Source organism: Sceloporus undulatus, chromosome 1, assembly GCF_019175285.1.
Source record: "Sceloporus undulatus isolate JIND9_A2432 ecotype Alabama chromosome 1, SceUnd_v1.1, whole genome shotgun sequence".
NCBI lineage: Eukaryota > Metazoa > Chordata > Lepidosauria > Squamata > Phrynosomatidae > Sceloporus > Sceloporus undulatus.
The window spans coordinates 160,077,543-160,091,713 of NC_056522.1; the positions used below are offsets into that span (position 1 = coordinate 160,077,543).

Genomic DNA, 14,171 nt, shown 5'->3' on the forward strand with positions numbered 1-14,171 from the left:
GACCCTTCACCATTTTAGTCACCCTCCATTGGACACATGGCTCCAGTTTCTCAATGTCCTTTTTAAATTGTGGTGCCCAGAACTGGACACAATATTCCAGGTGGGGCCTGAGAGAGCAGAATACAGTAGCACTATTACTTCCCTTGATCTAGACACTATTATTGATGCAGCCTAAAGTTTGAAGGGACTTGGAAGGCCCACAACAAGAGAGCAGCCACCACAAGGCTGTCCTTCCCCATGCGGCCTCTGGGGGCGCCATTTCCTGTAGCCCTCCCTCTCAAAATGCCTTGGGCCTGGAGCAGGACCTCCAGAGCAGCAGCAGCAGCACAGGGGCCATGCGGCTCATAAGGATCCTGGGGCGGAGGAGGAGACTGGTAAGCAGGGGCCCATGGGGGAAAGGGAAGCACAGGCAGGAGCAAGAGCCTTGCAAGGAGGCAGGCCTCAGGGGGATCCCCCGGGGAAGCCACGTGGCCACGAGGAGCAGGACCCCCCCTCCTTGGATCCCTGCTGGGTCTGTATGAACCCCAACACCTTTTGCCTGAGCAAGGAGCCCTTGGTGCTTCCAAAGTTGCATCATGGATTCCCCCTCCCCCAAGAAGCTAGCCCTGTGAGTCTGGAAGATGAGTCTGCAATGAGATCTATAATTATTATTACTATTATTGAAAGACCTAACCATGTGAGTCTGGGAAATCAGTCTGCAAAGGGATCTAGTATTATTATTATTATTATTATTATTATTTAGAGACCTAGCAATGTGAGTCTTGGAAATCAGTCTGCAGAGGGAATTATTATTATTATTATTATTATTATTATTATTATTATTATTATTATTATTATTATTATTATTGAAAGACCTAGTCATGTAAGTTTTGGAAATCAGTCTGCAAAGGGAATTGTTGTTGTTGTGGTTGTTGTTGTTGAAAAACCTAGCCATCTGAGTCTTGGAACTCAGTCCGCAAAAAGATCAATAATGATGATGATGATGCATTATTATTATTATTATTATTATTATTATGACCTAGTCATATGAGTCTAGGAAATCAATCTGCAAAGGGATTAATAATAATAATAATAATAGAAAATGGTTGTTGTTATTCAAAGAGCTAGTCATGTGAGTCTGGGAAATCAGTCTGCAAAGGGAATAATAATAATAATAATAATAATAATAATAAAGATATAAAATAATAATTATTATTATTAGTCAAAGACATAGCTGGGTTAGTCTGCAAAATCAGTCTGCAAAGGGATCTATAATAATAGTAGTAGCAGTAGTAATAAATGATGATGTGCCTTCAAGTCATTTCTGACTTATGGCAACCCTAAGATGAACCTATCGTGAGGCTTTCTTGGCAAGTTTCTTCAGAGGGGGGTTGCTGTGGCCATCCTCTGAACCTTATCATCATCATCATCATCATCATCATCATCATCATCATCATCATCATATCTCTCTCTCTCTCTCTCTGTCACATACACACACACCCCAATCCTGTACATGATGTAATGATGGGAAGAGGATGCTTTCCTCCATAGTCCATTGCTCAAACCACTACACCACACTGGCTTTCTCTGACTCAGGGTGCTTCAACACAGTAGAAATAATACATTTTGATATCACTGTAGGTGCTGTAGCTCCATCCTATGGAATCCTGGGATTTGTAGTTTTACAAGGTCTTTAGCCTTCTCTCTCAGAATGCTGGAGCCTCACCAAATTCCAGCTCTCAGGACTCTGTAGGATGAAGCCATGAAAATTAAACTTTTACTGTGTCGATGCACCCTCAGAAGGCGCCTAGTTTTAGGTAGATCATTTGGCTTGCATTTTCTCTGTTTGGCCCAAAGCTTACTGTTTTCTTGCATTTTTATGCCTTGCCTGGAAGATCTCAGGGTCCTGGCCTTTGCACTGTGTTATCATCACAACAGCCTTTAAGGCTGAGAAATAGAGCCAGGCTCCCACTTCCCCCAGTGAACTTCAAGAAGAGATTTTTTTTTCTTTGGATAGGATGGGATTTGAATCTAGGTCTCTTCGGCCCTATTGCAACACTTAAAATACAATGCCCACACATCTCAATTTGTAGAGGAGCAAATGTGGGCTTTGCTTCTTGTATCTGCCCATCTATGAGTCAACCATTGACACCCAAGGCAACAATCTTCTAGTTAAGATTCAGTGTTCATGACAGAGAGAAGAGGTGAGATACCCAGCAGTTGGAAAACTACTTTCAAATGTATAACATTTTATCCATAGTGTACACTATTTTCACAGTGGATGACACCTTGCATTTTAAACCTTTCAAGCCAGTGTGCATTTGTCACTCTCCTATCAGTATGACTGAGTATCAGTCGTGATTTTATTGCAGGTACGTGTTTTATTTTATTGCTTTACTGATTATTAGCCACCCTAATACAACATACACATACAACAATACGATATGATGAATACACTGCACAGAGACATAAACATCTCATCACCTATTTTACTGCCTGTGATACATTACTCGGTTTGTTAAAAGTAATGAATGTAGGCTACTTGAGCAACGCAGAAAGCTTAACTAATGAGAAACGTGGGCAGACTTAGACTCATAGAAAATATTCCTATGCAATTGGCCATTTTTATTGGAAGGGTCATCTGAAGCCAAAGTTTTAGAACTAGAAGTATATAAGTAGTTATGTGAAAAACATGGAGTAACGGTGGGCTAGGTTGAGCCTGCAGGCTTGCCGATTGTGAATTTTCTCTCCCAAGGGCTGGTGAGGGGGAAACAGGAACATATATTCATATTTCCTTTTCCTCCTCTTATTATTTGTATCTTATTATTAGAAGACAAATGCCTGCCTGTGATTCATTACATTCATTGTCTGATTTTGGTCAGAGATGTGAAGAAACTGGTTCTTACTGGGCAGCAGAGCAGAAACTAAAAGAATAAGGAAGGAAGAAGTGTGTATGTTGTAATCCCAAATAGATGTGAGGATAAATACACACCACTTTCAAGGACTGCTAGAACAGTGAGTAGGGCAAAAATCTCAGACAGCCTTCAGATTGGTTAACCCATACAACACAGTCCCCTGTTGTTGTGTTGTTTGTTTGTTTATATCCCACCATCTTATCTATGCAAGATCTCACACACACACTGAGAGCATCCATTCATTTGTTTTTCTGTCCCCTTTGTTTGTTTGTTTGTTTATACTCACTTTTCTATGCAGGATCTAAATCAGCCTATAACATTTAACAAACGCACACAGTATAGTTAAATTATTACCCACCACATAGTCCCACCCCCACCATTTTGAGAAGGTACTCCTCCCAAGGAGCATCAAAGCATGCGTGTCATGTGCACCTTCTCTGAACCAGCCACACATGTCACCAAAAGGTTTTTGTACCTTTGCACTAAGGTAATGTTTGAGAATAGTTGATTCGCTTAAGCTTGTCCAGTGCATTTTTTATTTTGAGTTGGTTTTCTCTAAAACGTTCACCCAACAACTCTCACCCAGCTGGGAATTTCTGCCACTTGCATCTAAGTGGGTTGGCTGAGATGAGGAATTAGAGGTATTAAAGGAGCACAGAAGGTCATGAGATAAAGTTGCTATAACGTTTGGTGAGTGCCTTTGTCTAAATGCTTACCTTTGTGGATTTGTAAAATGTTTCTTGGTTATCTTGTTCATAATCTGCTCATAACTAAAGGATTAGTTACGGGACAGAGTATGCATTCTCACAGCCATTTCTTCTTTCCTAAACTTATACTTATTTTAAACTTTGGTATAGCCACATATACAATTACTAAAGGGATGTATATACAGTATGTGTATGACAGTTGCATAGATTCATATTGTTTTATGTCTCTATCTAAATTGCATTCTGATGGATCTTTGGGATTAGGTTCCTACCTCCATGAAAGATACTGCTATTTTGTTTTTAAATTTCTTTTGGAATGTCAAGGAATGCTATAAATTGAGAGATGATCATGAGCCAATGCAGTGCCTGGAAAAATTACCTTTTGGGGACTGTATCTCTCACAACACCAACAGCCAGTATGCTCTTTTCCAAACGTGGATCCAGCAACTCTACAGTACAGTTAGATGTAAAGGAATGTCTTCTATTTGCAGTTAGAAATTGCCAAATCTTGGGGGGAACTTGGGTGCAGGCAAGGCTCTAGAATGATCCGTGGCTAGGACAATTTGGCTCTTTCTTGCCCAGAGGGCTCAGCAGATGAATTCTGATTATGCTCAGAGATTGACATGTTGCTTTTATCTATATAGCAAGGAAATTGTCCTCAATTCCTTATGAAGGAGGACCAAGGTTTTGTCTCCCCTCTTGTTGCTCTTGCTTGGTTTCTGCAGTACACAGTCATCTGGTGATGTGGATGATTCTCTTAAGTGGTAGTGGGCTGTATGGGTTACACTTTGATGCCTCACTTTGTGAGAGCTTTGAAAAGTTCTTTTTTGGACTGCAGTTCCCAGGATCCCATAGGAAGTATGGTCACACATAAGCAGCTGTTACCTGCACAGACCACTGTATGCAGTGTAGCAGATACCTGTAGATGTCTACATGAGTAGTATATACAATATTTACCTCTTCTTTGAGACCTAGGTCATGAAGTCTGCTACATAAACAGCAGTGTGGCATTGCTGTTGGTGAGCTGGGACTGGGAAGGTCCTTACTTAGCCATGAAGTTCAGTAGGTGCCTTTGAGCTACCCATAGAATCATAGAGTTAGAAGACACCCCAAGGGGGCATCCAGTTCAACTCCTTTCTGCCATGCAGGAACACATTGTCAAAGCACTCTTGACAGATGGCCATCCGGCCTCTGTTTAGAAACTTCCAAAGAGGGAGATTCCACCATACTCTGTGGCAACATATTCCACTGTCACATTATGAAGTTGTTCCTAGTGTTTAGGGGGAATATCTTTTCTTGTAGTTTGGAATCTCTTTTCCTGTCTTTTTCCAGTCACTTTCTCTCTCACAGCCTAATTTAGCTCACAGTGTTGATGAGAAGATAAAATGCAGAGCGGGAAGAACCATGTACATCAGCCTGAGTTGCTTGGCGGGGAAAGGCAGGCTACGAAAGTAGTAAATAAAATAAACACCACTTGGCAGAGAGTAAGTGAAGTCCCAACTGAAACAGGATTTGGGATTTGAGGAGTTCCTGTCTTACATGCTTGAATTAGCCTTAGAGATGGAGGTTTTTTTTGCAGGTAATAATGGAGAGAGAAATAGGGTATGCGTTTATCTACTTTAACAATCTCAGACTGCCAGAAAGGTCATTTGTGATGGCATCTATCAAGAAACCTATCTGTGAAAACACACTATCCACTTTTTGCTATCTCAGTTGATCTTATTGTCTAGTGTGTATTAGTACCAGGTGATCTTATTTCAAAACAATATTTTAATGTCTTTTAAATGTGTTTCTCACCTAACTCATTATAAAACAGTGAAGGAATTCTGGCCATGAAAGCCTTCAACTTTACAGTGAAGGAATTGATTCATGCCTTGAGCTTCATGATCTTCTTCTACAAAGAATTCTGTGATTGTGAAGCCTTTTATATTATTACTTACATTCAATATCTAGGGTAAAGCAGTGATGCAAACCCAGAGGTACAGGAGTATGTGCCTGTGTACATGCACATGTGGCCACATGTATATGCCTTACAAATGGAGACTACTAATCACTCATAGATTCATCAGGAGGAGGACAGTGCCTAGGATCAGCCCTTAACTGATTTCCTTGACAAACAGGTGATCAGGACTGTGAGAAGTTGGTGTTTTCCTCTTAAGCAATATATGAGTTTGATACTAGACCATTGTGTTGGTGCTTTCTATTTGTAGGACATAATGCAGGGATGAAGAACTGTTTGGGAATGGTGGGCTGATTGACACCCAGTGACACCCCTCCCTTGTACTCTGAATGGCATCAAGATGAACGAAAACTACAGAGCCAGCTTTGTTTCCATCGCCTACGTGTTTTCCCTTTTTCCATTATTATTATTATCTTTTAATTGTCCTTTTAATCTTTTTAAATGTTGTTAACATGATTGCATGTTTAGTTGGTTTTGTTTTCACTATTATTCACTGTTTTAACTGTATTTTGTTTTAACTCATATTGTGACCCACCTGGGATCTCAAATTGAAAGAAAGGTAGAATATAAATAAAATTGAACAAAATAGTTAATTCAGTGAGTGTGTGTGTGTAGCCAAAGGTCCGTTTAGGGGAATTTTATTATTATTGTTATTAGCTCAAATATTGCAAGAGGAGGGCCTGCTACGACGGCCCTTGCAGAATTGTCTCCCGATATGTATACGGAGTAGACCAGGGGATTCCAATAAATGGAGCTGAGTCAGACTTCTAGAATTAATAACCAATTTATTTATAATGGGGGAAAACACATACGATTCACTAGCATACACACACACACACACCACACACACACACACACATATACACAAGGCTCAGGAAAAGCATAGGTTAGCATGGAATAGGATTTTAGGCATCACTGGAGTGATACGTACCAGAATGTAGACTCCCTCCAGGAATCCAAATGGAATATGATGAGGATGGCATGAGGCTCAGCCATGGAATGACTGGCCAGGAGTGAAGAGCCAGGAGCCAGGTCAGGGTTCAAGGGGACAGAGCTTCCCCCTGAAATCCAGACTGGCCCAGTGAACAGGCAAATCTGGGAGTATTTATAGGCAAAATCTTGCCTCTGGCAAAGGTGAGAACAAAGGTGTTTAATTACTTGCTTTTCACCTGGATGTCCCTGTCTGATTGTCTTAGTGGTCTTAAGCTGCTCAGACAACAGACCCTGGGAGGGGGTAAGAGCCTCAAGCAAGGCAAATATTTGCTGTTCCTGGTCCTATGATAATCCTTTTATGCGACTCCTTAGATATGATGATGTGGGTGCTCCTCAGGGGTGTGTGTACATGTCCTCTCGCCTTGCCAGTAATGGAGGACAGGCTTGGAGTCTATCCAGGGGTCATTTAAGGGTTATCATTTATACCAAAATTTATATGGAGCAGCATGGGTAACATGTGTGTGTGTGTGTGTGTGTGTGTGTGTGTGTGTGGTAGTCCTTAGAGCTCAATAATGAATGTGATATGATTTTTATTTCTGTTAACATTTCTATAAGATTTACATATTTACCACGACTTCTTATTAGTATAGCAAGAGCCAAGGAAATCCATTCTCATATGTGATTGATTAGATTTTCTTTTTAAACAATTTTCTTGAAAAATGAACAAAAGGAGTGTGAATTTTAATGCAACATGGAGCTAACTGTGGGTCACTTACATGACCTAATATAAAAGTTTAAGTACATGATACTTGACTCACACTTTATTTCTGTTGATGTTGGCTTTTTTGACTTGATAGAAATAGAAATATTTTTGATCCATAACTCTTACGGACGTGCTTTTTTTCCCCTGCCAGGTTAGAAGAGCCCATCACAACTCCCCACTTGCTACAGAAAACTTCATGATTTAGAGACTTCACTAAGCAAGCGGTAAATATGAGAACAAATCCTGCAATCCAGGCTGCCATTGACCTCACAGCTGGGGCTGTAGGTAAGATTTAGTAAATCCTGTTTCACAAACTCCTTTAGCAACTAATGCTTTTGTACCCTTTGAAGAAAACCTCCTGCAAAGGCACAAGACAATGTTGAGTAACAGCAGAGCTTGGAAAATGTAATTTGTGAACTACAAATCCCAGAACCCTCCTGCAGTCAGCATGGACCCTATGCTGATTATGGGATTCTGGGAGTTGTGGTCCAAAAAGTAAGTTTTCTGAAGTCTGAATGCGCTCCTGAAAAAGTACACTTCTAGAAAAGTGACACTAAGAGGAGATTGCTTGTCAACCTCCCCTGGAATGATCCACTTCCGATGTGTTGCTTCAATGAAACCCTGGCTATCACTGAAAGGTAAATGTGTAAACATTCTTGTCTAATAATTTCCTCACTGTTGCTTTGAATTTATTTAGTTTTCATGCTCACTTGAGCATTTCAGAATACGTCACCAGTAAAAGCTGAGCAATAAAAAGAGGAGCGAGAAGATAACCTTTGTTTTCTTTCACTTTATGGTATTTAACCAGAATAGAGTTGATAGGCTAGTCAGGTGACCATTTGTGTGCAGTTAAGTGTTTCAGTAGAACTGTGTGAATGGCAACTTATCTATTTTGTTTAGGGTGCCATTTGCTGGATAGCATGGGAATTGAGGCACAGTGTCAGCTAGGCCTGCACTATAGAAAGTCTTGCCCCACTGGCTCTTTGGTATAACAGGAGGTCTCTCCAAACAAGGACCATTGCAGTAATGGGGCCATGGCCAGACAAGGATGGGAAAGGGCCAGTTTCAATGTATAGCCTAAACCCTTTGGAAGGAGGAAGACAGAAAGATGTATTAAAACTCTTATTCCAGTTTGTTTTTAACAGGGATTCAAACTCTGGCCTCCATTGGATTATGTTCAAAGTTGAGGTCATTACTGTACACTGTCCTTGGATCCTTGACGGTAGAGTGGGAGTGAACATTTTAATAAAGTCAAGCAAGCAAAATGCAAGCAAGGGTGGGAACACATGGCTCTCTAGGAGGTGTTGGACCTCAGCTCCCACTAATCCTAGTCTGCATCACCGGTGGTGAGAATGATGGAAGTGCAGTCCTGCAAAATTTGGAGGGACACATGTTCCCTATCCCTTCAATGAATGAACGAATAAGTGAATGAATGAAACATATGGACTCTTTCACCACTGTGGGCAGCTTGCCTTTGGCAGTAGTAACCACTTTGCTCTGCAGAATAATTATTTTAATATGTTGTACTATTAGGATATAATAGTGTGCATGCTCCCATGTGCATCGGAAGTCTAACCAATATAAAAGTGTTTGGAGACATATTAGAGTCACTTGTGGAAGGATAATCCCCTGATGTTGCCTCCTGAATAGAAATGGGATATGGGTGACATCTCTATTGCTGTGGGGTCCCACAAGCCACCCACCAAAAGTTTGGTGTATGGAAAGTTGCCACTGATGGTAGCTGCCATAAAGCCTCCAAATGGGTCACCCATGACGGATTGAAACAAGCTGGTTTGGGAGCTATTGGATGCTCCATTCTTGAGACAGACCCAATCTGCTGGACCCAGCAACTATGCTGGTTGCTTTTGGCAGTAGTAAATGGAATAGTAAATTCTTTCCCCTCCAATTGCTTTCGTTGGAAAGAGAATTTCAAAATACCAAGACACACTCAGTTGAAGAGTCGCAAATTCACTACAGTGTTAGTTATCACTGATGGCTGGAGTCCATGTTGGCGTACGTTCAGTTGGCAGACACACATTCTCATGCAAAGTCAAATGGAAATACAAGGCCAAAAAAGCCTGGGAACGCAACAGGTCAGATGGTAATATGACACATCTTGTGCTATGTTCATATTTATACAAGATAAGGAGAATGGCCTCGTGCTGCCGCTCGCCACCACTGCTTTTCCTGTGGGGGATTTCCCTACTGATGAAGCTGAAAGCCAATATTATAGATCCACGCTGACATTTTCTGGCAGGGTTAAGATAAGCACTCTTTGCACATGATCTTCCTGAGAACAAATGGCAGAGATCATGCATCCTCAGACGTAGTTATGATGACAGAGTTCCATCATTGTAACTCTGTGTCTGGACCTCACCCCCCAAAACCAATAGTATAAATCTGATATTTTTACTAAAGAGGGTTTCCTAGAACACTAGTGAGCAGGGTGGTGAGAAAAGACATTTCCAGCAACAAAGCACTTTGTGAGAACAAGTTGCTTTGGGATTGCCACAGTTACTGTGGTAAAGCATGTAGAGAGATCTTGTAGTACCTTTGAGATTAACTGAAAGAAAGAAGCATGAGCTTTCGTAAACTTTAGTCTACTTCCTCAGATACTTTTGGTGGAGGTAAAGCACCTCGCTACTAGGGGAAAGCTAGTCACTGCACTGCAGCAAGACTGTAAATGTAAATCTCAAATGGTTTCATGTTTGTCAGTCTATCTTACAAGTTTGAAAATACTGAACAGGATCCCAAGCATAATATGTGGAGGGCCAAAGGTTTCCCTAATTCCTTCCTGCATCTGGCTATTTTACACACAAATTTTCTGCTATTAAAAAATATGTAGGATTCCACTGAAATGGAGGAGAGCCAATTTATTCTATGTACCACCGATTTCCAAGCATGCCCCGTGCCCTTTTCTAGGTCATAATTCTATCTTTTGGAAGCTTGGATTGTATTGCTTCATGAATGCCATATGATCACAGTGAGACTTCTAATGTTTGTGACTCCCCTTTTGTGTGTGCAGGAGGCACTGCGTGTGTGATGACAGGCCAGCCGTTTGATACTGCCAAGGTGAAAATGCAGACATTCCCCGACATGTACCGAGGGCTTATTGACTGTTTTGTGAAGACTTACAAGCAAGTGGGTTTTCGAGGCTTCTACAAAGGGACCACCCCAGCACTCGTTGCAAACATTGCTGAGAATGCCGTGCTCTTCATGTGTTACGGTTTCTGCCAAAATATTGTGAGGAGGATTGTTGGACTAGACAAGAAAGCAAAGTTGAGGTTAGTAGTGGACATTTTATTTCCTTCAGAACCAAGCTATAACTAGCAGATGTCGAAGAGTATTACCAGGTAGAACTAGAAGCACACTTTCTCCATGAGCTATACAATGTCAGATCTTGTTATAATGGGGTTTTCTTGCTTAATTGTCAGATCTGATTATTGATCTATGTGTATTCTGTTCTTCCACCACATCTGTGGCATTCAGGGCAGCTTACAACAGTTGTTGTTGTTTAACTGGGTTGGAATACTTCGAGTTTTGCTAATGAAATCTTAACATTAATCCAAGTTGTTTGCTTAATTAGGTTGCAAATCAAATTATTAAGGATTCAGCAGGCCTCTCACCTTACAGCAATACGTTTTTGATTAAAAATTTCAGATCAAAAGCATATGAAAGATTAGCTCAGAAGAATGAAAGAACTGGGGATGGTGGGGAAGAGAGAGAGAAGAAAGTTTAAAAGCTTTTCCTATCCTTTTTATTTTTTGAAGGAAGGGGAAGTATTAAAGCTGTGACATCTGTAGCCAGAGTTTGGAAATGTTACATTTTTGGATAACAGATCTCAAAATCCCTGAGCCAGCATGGCCACTGCCTTCCTTACTAAGCATATGTGTAAAGCAAAGAGGCTTCAAGTGGAACCATTGCAGAAATAAATCAGCTTGATACCACTTTAACATTCTTCACTCAATGCAATGGAATTCTAGGATTTGTAGTTTGGTGGGACACCATAGCTCTCTGACAGGGAAGGCTAAATATCTTGCAAAACTACAAATCCCAGAATTCTATAGCATTGAGTCATGGCAGTTAAAGTGGTGTCAAACTGCATGAATCCTGCAGTAGGGCGGTAGCCCAAGCGTGATTTTTTTTAAAGTTAATAAATTTAACTAATATAGTTAAGAGACGTCAGCCTTAAGGATTTTATATAACTATAGGATCTTATTATTATTATTATTATTATTATTATTATTATTATTATGAAGAATTTTGTAGCATTCAAGTTCATGTCACTAAAACGATTAACTGTCTGTGTGAGAACAATTGATTATGTGCTCAAAGGTTCATCAAGTGTAGCTTTGCTTCACAAAAGCTTTGAACATGGCTCAAGTACTGGGGGAAAAGATGGCCCCGGAAATGAGGCTGGTTAGCCATGTGCAATTATGTTCTTGTTGCCCATGCTTAACAGAGAAAGGAATGCTAAGAGAGTGGGACAGTGATAGTGGTATATTTTCAAAATGCTTGATAGAAGACGGGAAATGCTTACAAAGTCAGTAGAAGAGAAAATAATGTTTAAAGTAAAGTGGTATTTTAAAATGTATAATTGTGTGGATGTTTTACCTGTAGGATGTAGAGTAGGGAGCCTGTACAAGTTTCTTAGAAGAGTTTGAACTGGACAGGCATCTAATACTCTGAATCATGAATGGGTAATTACAAATTGGGTGTGGGCCGTTCCCGCAACCCACCCCGCTCTTCTTTTAGGCTGCATTGGAGTGAATGGAAGTGAACTCACCCCACTTCAGGTTCCAGGATTCAACCTAAGAATGGCTAATTTTCATGTTGTTGTTATTTTAGGGATGAGATAGTTGGAGACAAAACCTACCACGTTTATGAGCTGGTTATGGGGCGTTTTTTAGCTGAAAAGTGTACAGCAAAAAATTCAGTAGGCTTTGGGGGTCTCCTGGGGTTTTCAACCACAGTATCAAGGGGTCTTATGGGCAACATATACCCATTTAGCTGCGTTTTCTCTAGATCTACATTTTGCAACTTTATAATTAAAAGTCAGTCTGTAACATTCCTCAGCTCTCTTCTCATTCTGATTCTGCCATGATCCTCTACTAACCGTACCCCCTCGCCCCCTGCTTCTAGGTGTGGTCCTTCCCTCTTGCTCTAAGCTGCTGCTTTGCTATCACTTCACAGAGTTACCCGCAGGGAAAACTGGAAATCTGCATGGCTACCATTGTGCTGCAGTTCAAGGCATCTGGCTCTCATGTCCCAGACACAATTTGTCTCTCTTGCAGTGACCTTCAAAATGCTGCTGCTGGCTCCTTTGCATCTGCCTTTGCAACATTGGTCCTCTGCCCCACAGAGCTTGTGAAGTGCCGCCTGCAAACCATGCATGAAATGCAGTTGTCTGGGAAAATAGTGCAAGGACACAAGTAAGTCAAGCAGACCTCTGGGGGTGCTTTAATTCCATCGCTTGCTTCCAGAGCTATGTAGTCCAGTTTTGTATTGTTACACACACGGGCCTACTTTTATTCCCAACTAGAGTCAACTTAATGAATCAGTGGGATTTACCTATGTGTGGACTCACCATTGAGCAGTTGATTCAGTGAGTTTGCTCTCATTGGAAGTAACCAACAGGGTTTCAGCCACAGTGAAATGTATTAGGACACAACTTCCCCACACCATGCATCTAGTACTTTGTTGAAAGGGCTTCTTCATAACTACCCTATAAAGCAAAGCACCTTTCAAAAGCTTCTTGTTGGTTCCTCTCTTTCATAAACCCAGCCATTCCTGTAGCATGGCCCTGCCAAGGGTATTTGCTGACTTGTTGCCCAACCTATATGGGCAACTGGCCAGTCCAGGACAAGACAACATCCCACTACATGGTTGAGCAGCTCCATATGTACCCTCCCTCCTTTAAAGCATTGGAGCTAGGAAGGGCACCATGAGGCTCTCCAGATGTTTTTTGACTGTAGTTTCTAGCTACAGTAGCTCTAGCCAGTGCAGGGGAATGAGAGGAACTGCAGATCAACAGTGTTTAGAGTGCCATTTGATTCAGCTGCCCACATTGAAGATTATAACCTAAAGTAGCTGTGGGGTTTGTTTGTTTTTAATATGGTGCCCCACAGGGGTGGTGACTAGAAATTTCATGTTGTTGTTTTTACTTTACATAGGCTGAAATGCTTTTGGTGTGCTACATGTACGTTCCCCTGTAGCTGTGGACCTTTTTATCTGAGGATTTATGCCTGCATTCAGTTGAAGATTGCAGTAGTGGAGTTGTACATGCAGTATCCTTATGCCTACAGTACACATCTGATTGCACACTTGGGTGTGTATTCACTGGCATAACTTTACTATCCAACATAAGGGTTGTGTCACATAAGCAGTGTGTAATTCTTCATACAGATTTACACTATACACACCCGACATAGGAGCTCAGCCTTTGATCGTCATACATACATGGTGGTGTTCTGCTACTGTTTTTAAGTGAGCTGTCATTTAAACTTGCAGGTCGCACCCTTTTCCTAACACTCTTGTTCCTCTTCCAGTACAGTTTGGTCAGTAATCAAAGCTGTTCTGCAAAAAGATGGCCCCCTCGGATTCTACCGTGGACTGTCCAGCACTTTGCTACGGGAAATTCCAGGGTATTTTTTATTCTTTGGAGGCTATGAACTGAGTCGGACATTTTTTGCATTTGGGAGACCCAAAGAGGAATTAGGTACGTTATTAGCTGTGTAAAGATTACCTTTTTTAGATTAGTACAGTTCATCCTCATATAGCAACCTGCCCTGAATTATTGGCACTGCTTTGACAGCCAACATCCACAGTTTTTTTGTGGGTTTTCTAGAACATGGCCACATAGCAGTTCTTTCCTGAAATTTCACCAGCATCTGTGGCTGACATCTTGAGCAAAA

At 41.2% G+C, this 14,171-nt stretch overlaps 1 protein-coding gene across 2 annotated transcripts in view; it reads left to right on the forward strand.

Annotated features, from left to right (window-relative positions):
- The first annotated feature begins 249 nt into the window (after positions 1 to 249).
- Positions 250 to 14,171, forward strand: part of SLC25A15 (solute carrier family 25 member 15) — an 18,268-nt gene continuing 4,346 nt past the window's right edge. The window contains exons 1-5 of one of the 2 annotated variants that reach the window (XM_042445478.1): positions 250 to 374; positions 7,409 to 7,542; positions 10,283 to 10,541; positions 12,552 to 12,689; positions 13,806 to 13,975. In XM_042445478.1, coding sequence (XP_042301412.1) covers positions 7,488 to 7,542; positions 10,283 to 10,541; positions 12,552 to 12,689; positions 13,806 to 13,975 — 622 coding nt within the window. In that variant the 5' untranslated portion in view covers positions 250 to 374; positions 7,409 to 7,487. The remainder of the gene's footprint in view (positions 375 to 7,408; positions 7,543 to 10,282; positions 10,542 to 12,551; positions 12,690 to 13,805; positions 13,976 to 14,171) is intronic. The other variant, XM_042445479.1, reaches the window with a different exon arrangement.